This window comes from Xenopus laevis, chromosome 3S, assembly GCF_017654675.1.
Source record: "Xenopus laevis strain J_2021 chromosome 3S, Xenopus_laevis_v10.1, whole genome shotgun sequence".
NCBI lineage: Eukaryota > Metazoa > Chordata > Amphibia > Anura > Pipidae > Xenopus > Xenopus laevis.
This window is the reverse complement of record NC_054376.1, coordinates 90955276-90973214: the sequence shown is the minus strand read 5'-3', so window position 1 is coordinate 90973214 and position 17939 is coordinate 90955276. Positions and strand designations below refer to the sequence as shown.

General features: G+C 39.4%; 1 protein-coding gene across 3 annotated transcripts in view; it reads right to left on the bottom strand.

The window, feature by feature from the left end:
* Positions 1–5438: 5438 nt before the first annotated feature.
* The window catches only part of vezt.S (vezatin, adherens junctions transmembrane protein S homeolog), a 42707-nt gene continuing 30206 nt past the window's right edge, over positions 5439–17939 (bottom strand). For all 3 annotated transcript variants that reach the window (XM_018256007.2, XM_018256008.2, XM_041588632.1), the window contains exons 9-12: positions 12546–12739; positions 11750–11850; positions 10471–10678; positions 5439–7903 (exon numbers count right to left, since the gene is read on the bottom strand). In XM_018256007.2, coding sequence (XP_018111496.1) covers positions 7407–7903; positions 10471–10678; positions 11750–11850; positions 12546–12739 — 1000 coding nt within the window. In that variant the 3' untranslated portion in view covers positions 5439–7406. The remainder of the gene's footprint in view (positions 7904–10470; positions 10679–11749; positions 11851–12545; positions 12740–17939) is intronic.

Sequence of the window (17939 nt, the reverse complement as noted above, 5' to 3'; positions counted from 1 at the left end):
ACGTTGTAAAAACTGATGCACTTGTGATGTGGATGTATGTTTGTTTGAAAAGCAATAAAAAAAGAAGAAGAAAAGAATTTGAAAAAAAAAAATGCATCAGCCTAAAGTTTCAGCTTGTCAATAGCAGAAATGATCCAGCACTTCAGACTTGTCACAGGGGGTCACCATCTTGGAAAGTGTCTGCAATACTCACATGTTCAGTGGCCTCTGAGCAGCTGTTGAGAAGCTAAACTTAAGGGTCATCGCAAATTATCAGGCAGAAAATGGGGTTTGTCTGTAATATAAGCTGATGCTACAGGGCTGATTATTACATTCAGATGCAAATTGTGCTGGTTTCTGTGCTGCCATGTACCAATAATCAGAATTCTTTACTGATCAGGCTTATAATTTGACATTTAAATTCTATGTGTACTGTATATTGTGAGTGGGTCCTTAAGCTCAGTGACAGCAGCACAGAGCATGTGCAGTGAATCAACAGAAAATAAGATGGGGAGCTACTGGGCATCTTTGGAGACACCGATCTTCCCTGCTGTGGTTGCCTTGGGCTGGTACAAAAGTACAAAACATAATGTACAAAATTTCTAGCCTTCTTCTTTACTTAAGTTTTAGTTCTTCTTTAAAGGCGAATCACCCCTCTAAAACTCACCATGTGTTTGATGGTTTGGGATGAAATTCAGATGAAAAAGAAATCCAGGCAAGGGGATAAGAGGTATTTTGACTAGTGGTCATGACCTCACCCCTCCCTAATGCAAACCAGTTCAGGTGAACACAAATAGTATGATCCAATATTAATAAAAAGCTTAAATAGCAATTAAAACTTCACCTTTAATAATGTAATTAAAAACTAAAAAACAAACTATGCTGCCCTATGCGTTTCGCTGTGAAAACTGCTTCTTCAGGGGCATAATTGCTGTTCGAACAGCACCTACGCCCCTGAAGAAGCTGTTTTGACAGTGAAACGCGTAGGGCAGCATAGGTGGACGGTGGGGGACTTAGCCCTTATCCGCTCCCCACGTAAACAGGCAGAATTGGGCACTTGGGAGTTGGGCTGGTTGAAAGGGAAAAGGCACTTTCATGGCTGGTGTTACTAGTCATGCCAATGTGCATGTACTCTTAGACTTTTTCTAACTAACAGCAATAATTGCCACACGTTTTCCCCGCCTACCACCTTTATGCTTATTTTATTGTATGTTTTTAAGGCAACGGCCCTGCATTGCCCATAGTTGTATGGAGCAGTGAGTTTGTTTTCACATTGCTTTTTGGTTTGCTGTGTGGGCATGGCCCAGTGTTTTTTGGTTTTTAATTACATTATTAAAGGTGAAGTTTTAATTGCTATTTAAGCTTTTTATTAATATTGGATCATACTATTTGTGTTCACCTGAACTTGTTTGCATTAGGGAGGGGTGAGGTCATGACTATTAGTCAAAATACCTCTTATCCCCTTGCCTGAATTTCTTTTTCACTGTTGTAAATACTCAAACATGCGGGCCACGTATTCACTGTTCAGCATTGACTACAGCTCTATCTCCTCTATCTAATGAAATTCAGAATGTCTGGCAATTGGCTAAAGCCTGGATTGTGTGCATTCCTACAAATAGTCAAAACAAATTGGTAATCAGTAGTTGTTATAGAATAAAAATGTAGCTAGGGGCACAATGTAGAACTTAAAGTGAGCTTTTCATATCTTCAGGGGGTCTGAGATCTATTCTGTGCAGTCGTTATACAGTGGAAGCTGGGTGGAGCTATTCGCTTTGACATAGTCACTTCCTGTTTAGGAAGCCGTAAATGTTGAAATCAGAAAGGTTTAAGGATAGGTAAAATGGATGTTCTAAGGCAGGTCATCAGTAGTATAGGCAGCAGCTGTAGGGATTGCTGTCCCTATTGTATATCCCTCAGGCCATAATAATTCAGACATATGCAAAGATATATTTCTATTTGTAAGGGGGAGGAGAGGAATGTTGGGTCCTAAAGTCCCCCCTCTGCATCTTTGGAGAGATTTTGCTTTCAGTATTATTGGAGATCCCGAAACACTTTTGTTCTCAGACCAAGTGGTCAAGAGTTGTTTGTGCAAACACTGACCATTTCTGTGTATTGAGCCATACAGTGAAACCCATTAGGAGCTTCAGTTTAATTGCTTCATAAGACAATATTTTGGATTCTCACCGGACTGTAGATATGCACGCATTAGTGTATATATAAGCATACACCATCAATTAACTACAATTTATATGTTCGTCTTACAGTAAAAACAGCTCTTACAGTATAGTGCTTGGCTGATACAATACCAACCCTAGCATTGTCTCCTTGTCTCTAAAGTGCTTTATTGAAGTCTTGTTGATGGATTCATATACTGTATTTTTTATTTTTATTTTTTAAAGGAATGAAGGTCACTTGCACTTTTCTTCTGTTGATACTTCAGAGGAGACAGGATAGTTTGAGAACGTGACCATGACAGGAAAAATGTATGGGTTGTATTGGAAACTGTACAAAACATTTACATGTTACATGTATGTAGCCGTATGTTTTAAGGAGCCTTACTGGCCCCCATGTTTATTCATAGGAATCAGAGCAATCACACAAGTTACCAGTATAATACAGACATTTGTCAAGGAAAGCCAGAGTCACTAGTGGGTGCCAAGTTAGGCAATGAGTTGTTAAGTTTTTTCCCCTAGACCAATGCTCCATTTAGGGGGAAAGAAGGTGAGCGATATCAGGCTGATCGTGCGCCCAAAGATCAGATCATAATGAAGGGTAACGGGGCGGTCGGATTGTGGGACCGCATCAATGAACAGTGGCCGCAATCCGGTGGGATTTTTAGTCCTGTCTGATCAACATCGCCCGACTTTCGGGCAGATATCGATCGGGGAAGCCCGTCGGAGGGCCCCATACACGGGTCGATAAGCTGCTGACTCAGGGTCGGCAGTTTTTAGGTCGGCCCATGTATGGCCACCTTAACTTTCACAGTTGGCACACAGCACATTTAAGACTTACACATACATATGAGAGTCAGACATATTTACCTATAAGGAGCACTGACTTGGTGAAAAAAAAGCAATTATCGATTGAAGTCTCCATAGCAGGAATCAATGGAGAGTTCACAGGAGCAGTAATAAGCCGACGGAGTGAGCCCATTAGCAGGGAATCTGCATGCCGGTGTGTCCTAAGGAACCGCTCTGGCCGCGGCAAACAACAACTTGCAAAATTCAGAGACGGACTCCACCGGAACAGTAGACACTCAGGGAACCAGCGTTTAAAACTGTAAATGCTTTATTAGACTCAGATTAAAATCACCAGCGGGCAGGGGATGTGCGCTTGACGCGTTTCGTGACCATTGTGTCACTTCATCAGAAGCATAGCAGGAATCCCCAACCTTTTTTATTTGTAAACCACGTCGAAAAGTTAAAAAAGTTGGAGAGCAACACAAGTGTGAAAAAAATTGCTTTGGTGCCAATTATGGGCTTTGATTGACTATTGGTGGTCCCTATGTGGACTGGCAGCCTACAGGAGGCTCTGCTTGGCAGTACTACAGGGTTGTATACAACCAAAACTTGCCTCCAAGTCAGCAATTCAAAAATGATCATCTGCTTTGAGGCCACTGGGAGCAACATCCAAGGGGTTGGTGAGTAACACGTTACTCATGAGCCACTGGTTGGGGATCACTGCTCTATGGGATGCCCAATCAGGTCTGGACTGGGATTCAAAATAGGCCCAGACATTTCAATTACTCAGATGCACAAACTGCTGCCCACCGGCCCAATAAAAAGTTATTTTCTGTGGCATCTTACAGCAGCCCTTCTGGTATTTGCCATTATCTACAGAATGTCAGGGTCTGTGCCCAACATATCAATTGTTTCCACCTGACCACAATAGTAACCTCAATCAGCTTTCCCTTTAGTCCTATTTGACAATCATATACTATTTATTTTGCCTGACAGTTTAGAGTAGTGATCCCCAACCAGTAGCTTGTGAGCAACATGTTGCTCTCCAACCCCTTGGATGTTGCTCCCAGTGGCCTCAAAGCAGGTGATTATTTTTGAATTCCAGGCTTGGAGACAAGTTTTGGTTGTATAAAAACCAGGTGGCAATCCACATAGGGGCTATCAAATGGCCAATCACAGCACTTAGTTGGCATCCCAAGAATTTTTTTCCTGCTAGTGTTGCTCCCCAACTCCTTTTACTTCTGAATGTTGCTCACGGGTTCAAAAGGTTGTGGATCCCTGGCTTAGAGGAAGGGTGTGTGTACAGAGCTCTCTGTTGAGAGCTCTTTCCTTCCACTGAGATACTGTGGATTGGGGGGGTGCTATAATCTTTAAGGCCCTTACTGCAAAAATGCTTTGCTTCATATACTGTGTATCTAATGGGTACATCTAATCTCTGAGCTTTGTGTGCTTAGTGGTTTTGATGTGAAAGGCAAAGTCAAGCAGTTTTTTTTACAGGTTACAATCTTCTGTCATTGGCAGTGATATTCTGTGGGACCAGCAGAACACAGAACAACCTTTGTATTTGTAAATAATTTTTCTGCATGTGGAGCTGTGTATCATATATGTTATTAAAAAGAATAGGTTTTGTTTTTAATAAATACTATTACTAAATTCACAGCACTTGAATAAAATCTTTTCCTTACAATTAAGACGCAAATGGGACAAAAGTCCCATGTCAGATTTCAAAATTGAATATTGAAAAATCTGTTTGCTCTTTTGAGAAATGGATTTCAGTGCAGAATTCTGCTGGAGTAGCACTATTAACTGATGCGTTTTGAAAAAAACATGTTTTCCCATGACAGGATCCCTTTAAAGAAGGAAGGCAGCAAATGTTGTGCATGTTGGTTATAGTGCATTTCTCTGAAAATCTGAGTAAAATGGGTTGTTCCAGACATTGTTCAGAAGAACAGAGTACTTTGATTAAAAAGTTGATTGGAGAGGGGAAAATATATAAAGAAGTGCAGAAAATGATAGGCTGCTCAGCTAAAATGATCTCAAATGCTTTAAAATGGCAACCAAAACCTGAAAGACGTGGCCTGCCCAATCCTGGACCTTAATCTTGTGGGGTGACATATAAAATGATGTTCTTGAGGCAAAACCAAGAAATGCAGAAGAATTGTGGAATGTAACAGGTGCCAGGAGTTGGTGGACTCCATGTAACACAGATGTGCAGCAGTTCTCAGAAACACTGTTTATACAACTATATATTAGTTCAGTGATTCAAAGGAAAGCAACATCTTGAAACATTTTCAGTTTATACAGTGAATGAGTTTATAAAGAAGAATGCAGACATTACTATTTTTTGGAACAGCCTAATATTCCCTTTTCTACACTTTCTGTAAAGGAATAAGACAAATTTGATACATTTTTCATGTTTTGATTTGGAATAGAATAGCATTTTGAGCTTTATTCACTTTTTTAAACACACTGCTATTATTCTGAACACAACCGCATGCATCATGAATAAAATATGCCTTTATTGCGAGGAATTACACGTCAGAAAGATGACAAAAGATACTTGAAGATATTTACTTTAAATGCTCTTTCCTGTCATAGTCACTCCAGTTCCGCCAAATGAATTAATTATAGAACATGTAGCCGCATTCGTTTTCCAATTCCTCAGCACTTCCCTTTTGTTTTAGGCATTCTCTCTCCAGCTAGATAATGGGATGTTTTTAAAGCAAGAATTCAGTTGTGTGGGTGGGTGAGTGATAATGAGGGACTAATGTGTTACATGCAACAGAAATCATCTGCTCTTAACCACGGTTTATCAGAACTGATGCCACAACTACTGCTTCCTGCAGCAAAGTGTTTGACTCTTGTTCAGTTCACTCAGTATTTCATCCTCTATCATTCCATATTATTATCTAGAGTTCCATCTAACAGAAGACAGCGCAACAACTGCACCGGTGACGTTCTAACATAAACTTTACGCAGGACCTTTGCCCCTTTTTGCATGTATAGTATCTCTGACAGTTATCCTTTGTAACCATAATAAAGGATTAATAAAATGATATGGAAGTTCACCATTCAGCGATGGTACCTGGAGCTATAGAGAGCCACTCATACTAAACTCTGTTTCTTTATGAAATTTCTATTTACTATATAAGGAATATTTATATCTCGAATAAAATGGGACTCATCGCAAAATATGTTGTAGGTTTTATTAAAAAATTACATTCTAGGCTTGTTAGGTATAAGAAATATAGTCACAAATCCTTGCACTGATCTTCTTACAACGAAATGCTTACCGTTTCCTATTTGTAACTGCACTGGTATAAGTTAGTACAGGTATTGGACCTGTTATCCCGAATGCTTGGTACCTAAAGGTTTTTCAGATAAGGGGTCTCTCCATAATTTGGACCATCATACATTAAAGGAGAACCAAACCCTTGCTAATAAAAATCCCTACCCCCCATAGACCCCCTCCCTGTTCCCCCCCAGCCTAGGTGGTACCTTTGGTAAATGCCCCTATCTCTTTAATTACCCCTTTGTTCAGATTTAGGGCATCGGAATTCACGGGCGCCATTTTCAGACGATTCGGTAATCTTCAGGTCTTCTTCCGGCGCTTCAGCATTTTCCGTGACTTTCGGAGCATGCGCAGTTGTCGCGAAACAGCTAATTGTGCCATTGCGCTGCTCTATTCCCGAAGATTACCGAAGAGAAGAAAACGGTACCCGTGAACTCCGATACCCTGCGCCAAGGTGCAACCAATCAGTGGTTAGATTTCAACAGTCACCTACAAGTTGCTATCGGCAACATCACCGGTGATGTTTTTCGTCAATGTTTTACACAGCATGATAAACAGGCCCTTTAGTGTACTAAAAATGTATTTAAACATGAAATAATTCCAATAGAATTGTTTTGCCGCCAATAAGGCTTAATTATATCTAAAATAAGGTACTGTTTTATTATTATGGAGAAAAAGTAAAATATAGGTAGCCTTTCCTAATTTGGAGCTTTCTGGATAACAAATACCATACCTGTACTTGTGTTAGCCAATGACCCCCAGGGTACGTTTGTCTCTTGACAGAAAACAAGACAACACAGAAAAAAGACATTATATTAACAAAAAAATGAATAAATAGAATTAAATATTAAAATAACATTGAAGTGATGTATGCAGTTGTACTGTAGGAGTTGTATATCAGTGATCGTTGCAATTTTAGTAATTAAGAACTCTAGGTTCTTCTAGTTCCACTGGGACTCACATTGCGCTGCTGGCCAGTAATGCTGACACGGCATCTGTAAACACTGCAAGTGCATTTCACTGTAGCTGCTTGGACACTGCAGAATATGTTACAGACTATTCAGACTCAGTGAATGTAATATAACCATGTGCCCAGGCAACTGATCACCTACAATTTCCTGCGGTCTTGCCATACAAGTGGACTTTATATCTCTCCTTTCTTTGGCCATACAAATCTACTCTTCAAGCTGTGAACTACCTTTTTCATGACCATCAACATTGTTAACCTGATCATCGTCATCTTCATCATCATCCCATTCATCCCCAAAAGTCTGCTCCTGCAGGAAAGTGAATGTGAGAGATCGTGCAGCCACTTGTGCTGCCAGTCTAGAGGTAAAATTCACATCTGATGACTGGTGGATTCGGGCAAGCCTCTCTTTAATGGCCGGGGGCAATACAGTTCTGGGGGCCGGGCATGGAGTTTCACCTTCTTCTTTACCACTTGCTGGTTCAACTTCCTCTGACACGGGGCATATTTTTGCCTCATCCTCGTAATTCATAGTCATTTGAAGGTTTCCTTGAATAGGTGCATCTTTAACATGTTCAATTCCATTTATCTCACTTGTAATTTCCCCATAAAAGCCCAGATTTTTGTAAGGGTCCTCAGGATATATAGACGGAGGAGGTTCAAATTCTCCCACTGGCTCTTCAGGCAACAAAGGTGTGATTACAGCTTTAAATGGAATAAAAAAATATATTAGACAATACACAGCAAACCATACAAACACATTCTAAAACAGAGCTGTCGGACTTCTGTGGTACAGAGGGCCGGAATTTTTCTGGTTTATGTGATGGAGGGCCAACAATGGAAGCCAGTGTTGACAATTCCACCTTTTAAACCACACCCATTTAAACCACACCCATACAATCACAAGAACTTTCAAGACCATGTCCACATTAATGGTGGTAACACATCAAAAAAAACTGCAGGGATATAACTCATCACTCATGTGAAAAATGTAAGTCATACCCTTAAATATACCATAAACATACCCTTTAATCCATATGCCTCATCCTCCCCTATGGATAACACAGCACCCCCAACCACATGATTAAACAAATCTTTGGGGCACCTAACAACAATTTGCAAATGTTATCAAACCCCCAGAACAAACCCTACCAGGCTCACAACCCACAGGGTACATAATAGGGCAGGCAGAGTATGGCACACACAGGGAGCATAGGGCAGGCAGAATACAGCAGGACACAGGACTCTAAGATGAACAGTTCATACTGTGCTACATACAGTGACACAGTGCTGGTGCTCCTCCAACAGTCTGGTGGGGAACAGGTGAACAATGTGGGCAGTTTCAGTCTGGGTCTGAGGAGTGAACAGTGCAGGGCTTTAGGGTGTGAACAATAGAGGTGTTACAAGTGTGAACAATGCAGGGGGGATTGCAGGTGTGAACAATGCAGGAGTTTAATGTCTGAATTTGAGTTGTAAACAATGCAGGGGAAAGTTCATCTCAGTACTGATACCTTTTAAAGCTTACACAAGGTAAGGAATCACAGTGGGGGGGCACAGGCCGCCAATTGGACAGCACTGCTCTAAAAGTTACTTAATATATAGAACAAGTGTGTAAAAGAAGACCTAGAAATTCAGCCGTTACAAATTGAAGAGAAAAGAAGATGCCAACACAGATCTCTACACACAATTGTACAGTGAAGAAAACTGTTATTCATACCAGATGCTGGATGGGACTCCTTTAACAAACTGAACTATACTGTTTCTTAAAGCTCTGGCAAATAACTAATGCAAAGAGCAAGTGATAAGCAATGTATGGTAAATACTATTAAGGTAAGGAAATTCCAGCACACACACACGTGCACTAAAGAGAGGCACAAATACACTTTTTGTGGGCTGTAGAGAAGATAGCATGCTATCAAGGTATGCAAGTAATTAAATACAAGTATGATATTACCATATGCTCTACTACAATAGAATCTGATGTAATATGTGGGAACTCATTGACTATCTGCTTTTGCCTATGCAACTAGCCTGTCCTAAACAGACAAGAAATAACCAGATTTGAGATCATTTCCAAATTTCCATTGCATTATTTTGTGTTTGACTGAACTAAATCCTACTGAAACTTTGCATTAGCTTGGTCAGAGTACAACTTGCCTAAGTTCTGTAGCTCGATTAGTCACTTATATACACAACACACTCACTGCCTCGAACATTCAACCTCCTTTACAGGAAAAAATATCAGAGGGGAACTTACAATTAAGGATGCATCAAACCCACTATTTTGGATGCGGCCGAAGCCCCGAATCCTTTCTAAAAGATTCGGCCGAATAACAAACAGAATCCTAATTTGCATATGCAAATTAGGGGTGGGAAGGGGAAAACATATTTTACTTCCTTGTTTTGTGACAAAAAGTCATGAGATTTCTCTCCCAAACCCTAATTTGCATATGCAAATTGGGATTCAGTTTGTCCGGGCAGAAGAATTTGGCCGAATCTAAAATAGACCAAATCCTGGCCAAATCCCGAACTGAATCCTAGATTTGGTGCATCCCTACTTCCAATCACTATGAAGTTGCCAGGATATGAGTCAGGACCCACAGGCCTACTATTGCAGCAGCCTGTGATTGATGACAAAACTGCACAAGTCCTTGGTATAAAGTCACATCAGGGTAAAGTCTCTCTGTCGTCAACTGCTGCTGGGAGGTCACCTCTACCTACTGTACTAGAATATAGTAGAACCCCCCATTTTACTTAAAATCAGGTAAATGCATTATGCATGTTATGTTGATGGGAAAACACAGTGTAAAATGAGGGGAAACTTAAAATCAGAGTATGTAAAATTTCACTGTAATCAACATCAAGGCACAAATAATTTCAGTTTTAAAACTGAATAAGAAGCAGATGTGGAATCATGCAGATCAGTATGCTCAATCAACTACAGGTATGGGACCTGTTATCCAGAATGGTAGGGACCTGGGGCATTTCCGCATAAGGGAACTTTCCGTAATTTGGATCTTCATACCTACTAGAAAATCATTTGAACATAGGCATATACAATAGGCTGGTTCTGCGTCCAATAAGGATTAATTTTATCTTTATTTGGATCAAGTACAAGCTACTGTTTTATTATTACAGAGAAAAAAGAAATAAATATTAAGAATTTGGATTATTTGATTATAATGGAGTCTAAGGGAGATGGCCTTTCCGTAATTCGGAGCTTTCTGGTTAATGGGTTTCCGGATAACTGATCCCATACCTGTACTACATACCATGTTCACTAAACAGCAGCTGCTTCCATTTTTGCCTCTCTGCCTCAGATGCCTTTAGTCCTAATACAGCCTTTAGTTCTTGCAGAACTCTCTTGGACTCGTCCCGCTCACGCTTCTGTCTCTCTCTTTCTTCAGGAGAAAACAAGTATATAGCTTCACTATTGAACTCCGGATCTGTGAGCGCCTCTTCCGCATAAGCCTCCAATATCTGTAAAGAAACAGAAGGAATATGTCAAAGACCTCTGATACACATTTTTCATTCTACTTAAAGGAACATTGCTTCCAGAAATGTGGTGATGTGTAGATTTGGTGTTAAGGTGGCCATACACGGAGAGATCCGCTCGTTTGGCGACTTTCGGCCAGATCTCAATCGCGGAAGCCCATCGGGGGGCCCCATACACGGGCCAATAAGCTGCCGACTCGGTCTGTCGGCAGCTTTTATCTGCCCGTGTATGGCCACCTTTAGGGTCCAGTTCTGAGAGCGAACGCTATTGGGGTAATGTTATGTTATTCTCCTCTGTATTTGAGGAAATCTGTCCCTAAAAAGTATAAAAAAGTGTTTCCAGTCTCTAAAAATATATACTTTTAAATATTTTTGAGTAACTCCAGATATTAATATACACGTTTTCTGTCTAAATAATGCAATTCGAAAATGTTACCTTAACTATAACACTTTATTACAACTTGCAGGAATGAACTTGAAACAAAACAGGATACATTATTCTAAGTTCATTCCTGTAAGTTGTAATAAAGTGTTATAGTTAAGGTAACATTTTCGAATTGCATTATTTAGACAGAAAAAGTGTATATTAATATCTGGAGTTACTCAAAAATATTTAAAAGTATATATTTTTAGAGACTGGAAACACTTTTTTATACTTTTAGGGACAGATTTCCTCAAATATAGAGGATAAATTGAAACAAAACAGGATACATTATTCTAATTTATCCTCTATATTTGAGGAAATCTGTCCCTAAAAAGTATAAAAAGTGTCTCTAGTCTCTAATAATATACTTTAAAACATTTTTCAAGTAACTTTAGATATTGATATACATTTTTTCTGTCCAAATAATGTGAGTTTAGGAATGAGCTAGTATTTCTGCAAGTAATACTGGTTAGGAGTAGAAAAAGGCATGATATGGGGCTACTGGTCCTCCTCAACTAGCCCAGGAATATGTTGATCAAGAACTGACATTTAGGGGAACTGTATGTTTAAAACCAGGGTTTGTTATCTATCATGGCATCTAGAGGCAAGCCTCTGACACAATATTTTTTTACCTGCTCTTCTGGTACAGGATCTCTGTCCTCGATGCACAGTGCTGGATGCACATTAGACACCACAGGGCAATTCAAATTTTCACAAGAAGATTTTCCAGTATCTAAAAAGGGTTTGAATATATATTGTTTATAATATCAACATATTCTAGAAATGATTGGATAGAATGGTATAACCTTTTTGCTTGTATTGCCAAGCTCAATTTAACCGCAGTGTTGCAATGACCCATTAAACCATACAGGCAATCACTAGACTAGAAGGGCCCAGACAACACAAATATTGCTGCATCAATGGCTTGAATCCATAGTTACTGCACTTTTTCTTTCTTTGTTTTTCTTTCTCTTTCACTGGTTTAGTAACTGCTTGTAGTTTGCCTTATCAGTAGGTCTTTATCAGCAACAGACTTTTTTATATACAAATAAAGCAAATACACTATTGCTCCTTTACATGGAGATCAGTAGACGTCTAGAAGATCTCTTTCTAAAGCTGGCCATAGACGCAAAGATCCAATCGTACGAATCGAGGATTCGTATGATTTTGTGACCGTGTGTGGAGACTCCCGACATTTTTCGTCCGGCGCAGATCGGTCGTTTGATCGATCGGACAGGTAGAACATTGGCTGATCTGTTCTTTAACTACTTTATTTGATCGGAATGGTAAGACTTTGATCTGAATGGTTAGTGGAGGGTAGGGAGATGGGGAAGTCCGATCGTACGATGATTCGTACGATCGGATCTTTACATCTATGGCCAACTTTAGATCTGAAACTGATCTGATTGTATCAGATGCTTTTGGTACCTTTCTTTGCGGTTGGCCTTCGGACCATCCTTTCTACTTGGCATAAGGCGTCTTCCCAGCAGGTGTTACTGGCCTGCACATGGGGCTGAATAATCCTCAGCTTCTCTTCCAGCATTAGTGAGGCTTCTTGTGGCATCGCTTGCATTTCCTTACAGGAGGCAAGTTTTTCTAATTCATCCTCCAGAACCATCACCCTAGATAGAAGAGATTATGGTCAGTCAGCGCAAGACAAGCATCTCTACTTACATTTATAACTGACATCATCAGCCTTACATTCCTAGAACCCTGGATCTTTAAACTACACTCTCATCCTTACTGATGGTTGCGTGAGAATTTTAAAGCAACAGTTCAGTATAAAAACTGGGTAAATAGACAGGCTCTGCAAAATTAATTATATTTCTAATATAGTTAGTTAGCCAAAAATGTAATGTATAAAGGCTGAAGTGACTGGATGTCGAATAGAACAGAACACTACTTCCTGCTTTTCAGCTCTCTAACTCTGAGCTAGTCAGCGACTTGAAGGGGGGCCACATGGGACATAACTGTTCAGTGAGTTTGCAATTGATCCTTAGCATTCAGCTCAGATTGAAAAGCACGTGGCCTCCCCTTAAGTCACTGATTGGTTACTGCCTGCAAAGCAGGAAGTAGCGTTCTGGCTATTATGTTAGACATCCAGTCACTCCAGCCTTTATACATTACATTTGTGCCTAACTAACTATATTAGAAACATTTTTTATTTTGCACATACAATCCTTTAAGTCTTTAGAAGTCAAACAGTATTTTGATGTATAATAGCCAGACTCTCGTCTTGTCTTGGTCTTGTGATATTTATTTGGACATTTAATAACACAATATATTAGGATGAGAGATTTGAAATCTATGTTACGTACATTACAATGATAAAAGGCTATTAGATGGACTAAATTGAATTGTTGGACAAGGCTACTATCATAATGTAATGGGTATAGCTGAACAAGTCTTGGAGGGAGAAGAATTTATGAACAAAGAAAATATTATGTGTTCTGTATGAAGTTGCAGCATTTTTTAGGACTGTGAGGCAGAACTAAATGTACATAAGAAATGAAAATGTTAGCAGCAAAACAAATGAATTTCCAAACAACTGTCACCTCAGAGGTACTTGTACAACACTATATCAATATTTGCATAGAAAGCACTTTCTGTGTATATATATACATATATATATATATATAGGACATCTGTGGCATATTGCACTGTGTGAAAGTGTACTGAGGCTCCATTCCCCTGCCCATTGCTGGATGAAAAAGATACAAATTTAAAAGGAATAGCTTGTATTCTAGTTGTTGAAAACTCATTGGTCATTCATGGAATATTTGGTCAGATAACTGGCAGTGTTCAGGACGAATTAAGAGGAGGAAAGTCTTTTGGGGCTGTCTAGGAAGCAGCTGCAGAAGTCAAGATAAAATATACAGGGAATAATGTACTATTGTAAAATATATATTTTTTTAGAAGTCACTGAAGAGTTTCGTGACCATGTTTTCATACAAGCCACGGACCTCCAGCTTTCAATGAGTCATGGACTTAGCGTGTGTGAGAAAGAAAGCCTTTGCCTGCAAAACGTATAAAACAAGGGAGTCCAAAACTAGCTGGCGTCTCCACTAGGTGTGGCAACTCTTGTACACAGCTCTGGAGCTGCAAAGCTACAGACATTGCATAACAACAAGCAGATGGAAAAAGTAGGCGCAGTGACAGCCGAGTATGAGGGTGAAGGAGGAGCAGCAGCAACCAGAACGAACATGGACAGATAATACATATACATATATATGCTGTATCTTTTTATGCAAAAATGTGAGTGTATGTCAAAGAGTGGAGACTGGGTATCAATAAAAGAAACTTACTACTTTAGGAATCTCCTTCCATTGCACTTTGTCTGTTTTAATAGGCATTGTGTGTAAATTGGAAAAGAAAGTGTTACCGTGGATGAGCTTCAGACTGGAGAGACTATATTATTCTAATATATAATATAGCATAATATTATATATAGCATAATATATTATAATATAGCAATAATATGTGGGTTACTTAAAGGGGACCACTTCTATTATAAAAATTCCATCAAACTATATTGGATGCTTAGTAATTCTTTTTAACAAATGTGTTTGGTAATTTTTTCTTATAGCTTTTGAGATATAAATGCATAAAGCTAAGTCTATGCTCAGAGTAGGTGAAAATGTTCTTTTCTATGTATGCACTTGCTCAGGGTTGTGCAGAAAATGCCTGGGAAACAAGAACAACATGGCAGCATGTCACAAATGTAAAGGACCTTAGGCCAGTGCCTCTCTCTCTCTTACACTGCATATAAATACTGTGAAAGATACAGCAAAAGAAGAGCACTTTTAAAAAATACTATACATATATTTTTTTTTATTCCAGAAAATTCTAAATTATTGAAAGGCCTTCTCCCATAAAGTGCATTTTAAGAAAATAATTAAAAAAAAGTGTTTACTTTTTCTCTATTATAATAAAACAGTAACCTGTACTTGATCCCAACTAAGATATAATTAATCCTTGCTGGAGGCAATACAGGACTGTTTGGATTATATCATGTTTAATGAGTTTTAGCTGACAACAAAGAAGAACTAAAACCTAGAAATTGAATATGACTAGAAATGCAATATTTTATATTTTTAACTTATTGAACCAGAATAAATGTTCAGCATCCCTATAATAGTAATGATCCAGGATTGTCACAGGAGTTTCCCATCTTGGATTTCTGCGACATTCAAATGCTCAGTGGGCTCTGAGCAGCTGTTGAGAAGCTAGGCTAAGGGGTTAGCACAAACCATCAAGCAGAAATGAGGTTGGCCTGCTGATGCTACAGGGCTTACTATTACATTCTGGTGCGAAATGTGAATAATTTGAATATACTATTCAGCCTTTGTGAAATTTCTATTCTATATGTACTGTATATAGTGTGTCAGCCCCTAAGTATGTGCAGTGAATCAACAGAAAAGAACATGTGGAGCTACTGGGGCATCTTTGGAAGCACATATCTTTACTGCTAAAGGGCTGTGGTTGCCTGGGCGGGTACAGAAGCCAAAAGCATTATATACAACATTTCTAGCCTACATTTTTGGTTAGTGTTAGTGTGTGCATGTGGTGCCCATGCCATATATTTCTATAGTTTTTAAGTGCAATGCACCCATTTCCTTTAACTCACCTATCCCTACTTATCACTTCCACTCTCTTCATTAGTGACTCTTACACCCAAATAAGTATATACCATTTAAAAATGCTAACCTTTTACTTGGTTATTGCTCCTAAGAGCAGCACTAAAGGAAATAAATACAATTGGCTGCAGCACATAAGCATCTGGCTGGGTAGGTAACTCGAGCTACTCTTTAAGCTGGCCATAGACGTACAGATATAATCTTACGAATCCGCGATTCGTATGATTTTCAGACCGTGTGTGGAGTATCCCGACATTTTTCGTGCCATGGCCATCGGTCGTTCGGACAAGTTAGAAAATTTCTGTCGGCTGCCGATAATATCTCTGCATGTATTGCCGATCTGACGATTCTCTGTGGGAGACTGTCACAAGCTTTTGTCAGACATACAGTGGTGTGCAAAACTATTTGCCCCCTTCCTGATTTCTTATTCTTTTGCATGTTTGTCACACTTAAATGTTTCTGCTCATCAAAAACCGTTAACTATTAGTCAAAGATAACATAATTGAACACAAAATGCAGTTTTTAAATGAAGGTTTACGTTATTAAGGGAGAAAAAAAACTCCAAATCTACATGGGCCTGTGTGAAAAAGTGATTGCCCCCCTTGTTAAAAAATAACTTAACTGTGGTTTATCACACCTGAGTTCAATTTCAAAGGTTATAAAGCCATTTCTAAAGCTTTGGGACTCCAGCGAACCACAGTGAGAACCATTATCCACAAATGGCAAAAACATGGAACAGTGGTGAACCTTCCCAGGAGTGGCCGGCCGGCCGACCAAAATTACCCCAAGAGCGCAGAGACAACTCATCCGAGAGGCCACAAAAGACCCCAGGACAACATCTAAAGAACTGGAGGCCTCACTTGCCTCAATTAAGGTCAGTGTTCACGACTCCACCATAAGAAAGAGACTGGACAAAAACGGCCTGCATGGCAGATTTCCAAGGCGCAAACCACTTTTAAGCAAAAAGAACATTAAGGCTCGTCTCAATTTTGCTAAAAAACATCTCAATGATTGCCAAGACTTTTGGGAAAATACCTTGTGGACCGACGAGACAAAAGTTGAACTTTTTGGAAGGTGCGCGTCCCGTTACATCTGGCGTAAAAGTAACACAGCATTTCAGAAAAAGAACATCATACCAACAGTAAAATATGGTGGTGGTAGTGTGATGGTCTGGGGTTGTTTTGCTGCTTCAGGACCTGGAAGACTTGCTGTGATAGATGGAACCATGAATTCTACTGTCTACCAAAAAATCCTGAAGGAGAATGTCCGGCCATCTGTTTGTCAACTCAAGCTGAAGCGATCTTGGGTGCTGCAGCAGGACAATGACCCAAAACACACCAGCAAATCCACCTCTGAATGGCTGAAGAAAAACAAAATGAAGACTTTGGAGTGGCCTAGTCAAAGTCCTGACCTGAATCCTATTGAGATGTTGTGGCATGACCTTAAAAAGGCGGTTCATGCTAGAAAACCCTCAATAAAGCTGAATTACAACAATTCTGCAAAGATGAGTGGGCCAAAATTCCTCCAGAGCCCTGTAAAAGACTCGTTGCAAGTTATCGCAAACGCTTGATTGCAGTTATTGCTGCTAAGGGTGGCCCAACCAGTTATTAGGTTCAGGGGGCAATTACTTTTTCACACAGGTTTGGATTTCTTTTCTCCCTAAATAATAAAAACCCTCATTTAAAAACTGCATTTTGTGTTTACTTGTGTTATCTTTGACTAATAGTTAAATGTGTTTGATGATCAGAAACATTTTGTGTGACAAACATGCAAAAGAATAAGAAATCAGGAAGGGGACAAATAGTTTTTCACACCACTGTAAATTTTCATATGATTGCTATCAGGCCAGAACATGGTCTGATCTGTTCTCTTAAAGGAAAACTATACCCCCCAAACAATGTAGGTCTCTATAAAAAAGATATTGCATAAAACAGCTCATATGTAAAATCCTGCTTCATGTAAATAAACCATTTTAATAATAATATACTTTTCTAGTAGTATGTGCCATTGGGTAATTAACAGACAGAGTTGTGTCTTTTGCTTCCACACTTCTTCCTGTTACAGTTAGAGTTGAAGTATTTCTGGTCAGGTGATCTGAGACAGCACACAGACCATCACGAAATGGTGGCTCAAGGCAAGAGATGTAAAAGGGCAATATTTACTTAAATATATATTCCAGTTTGGT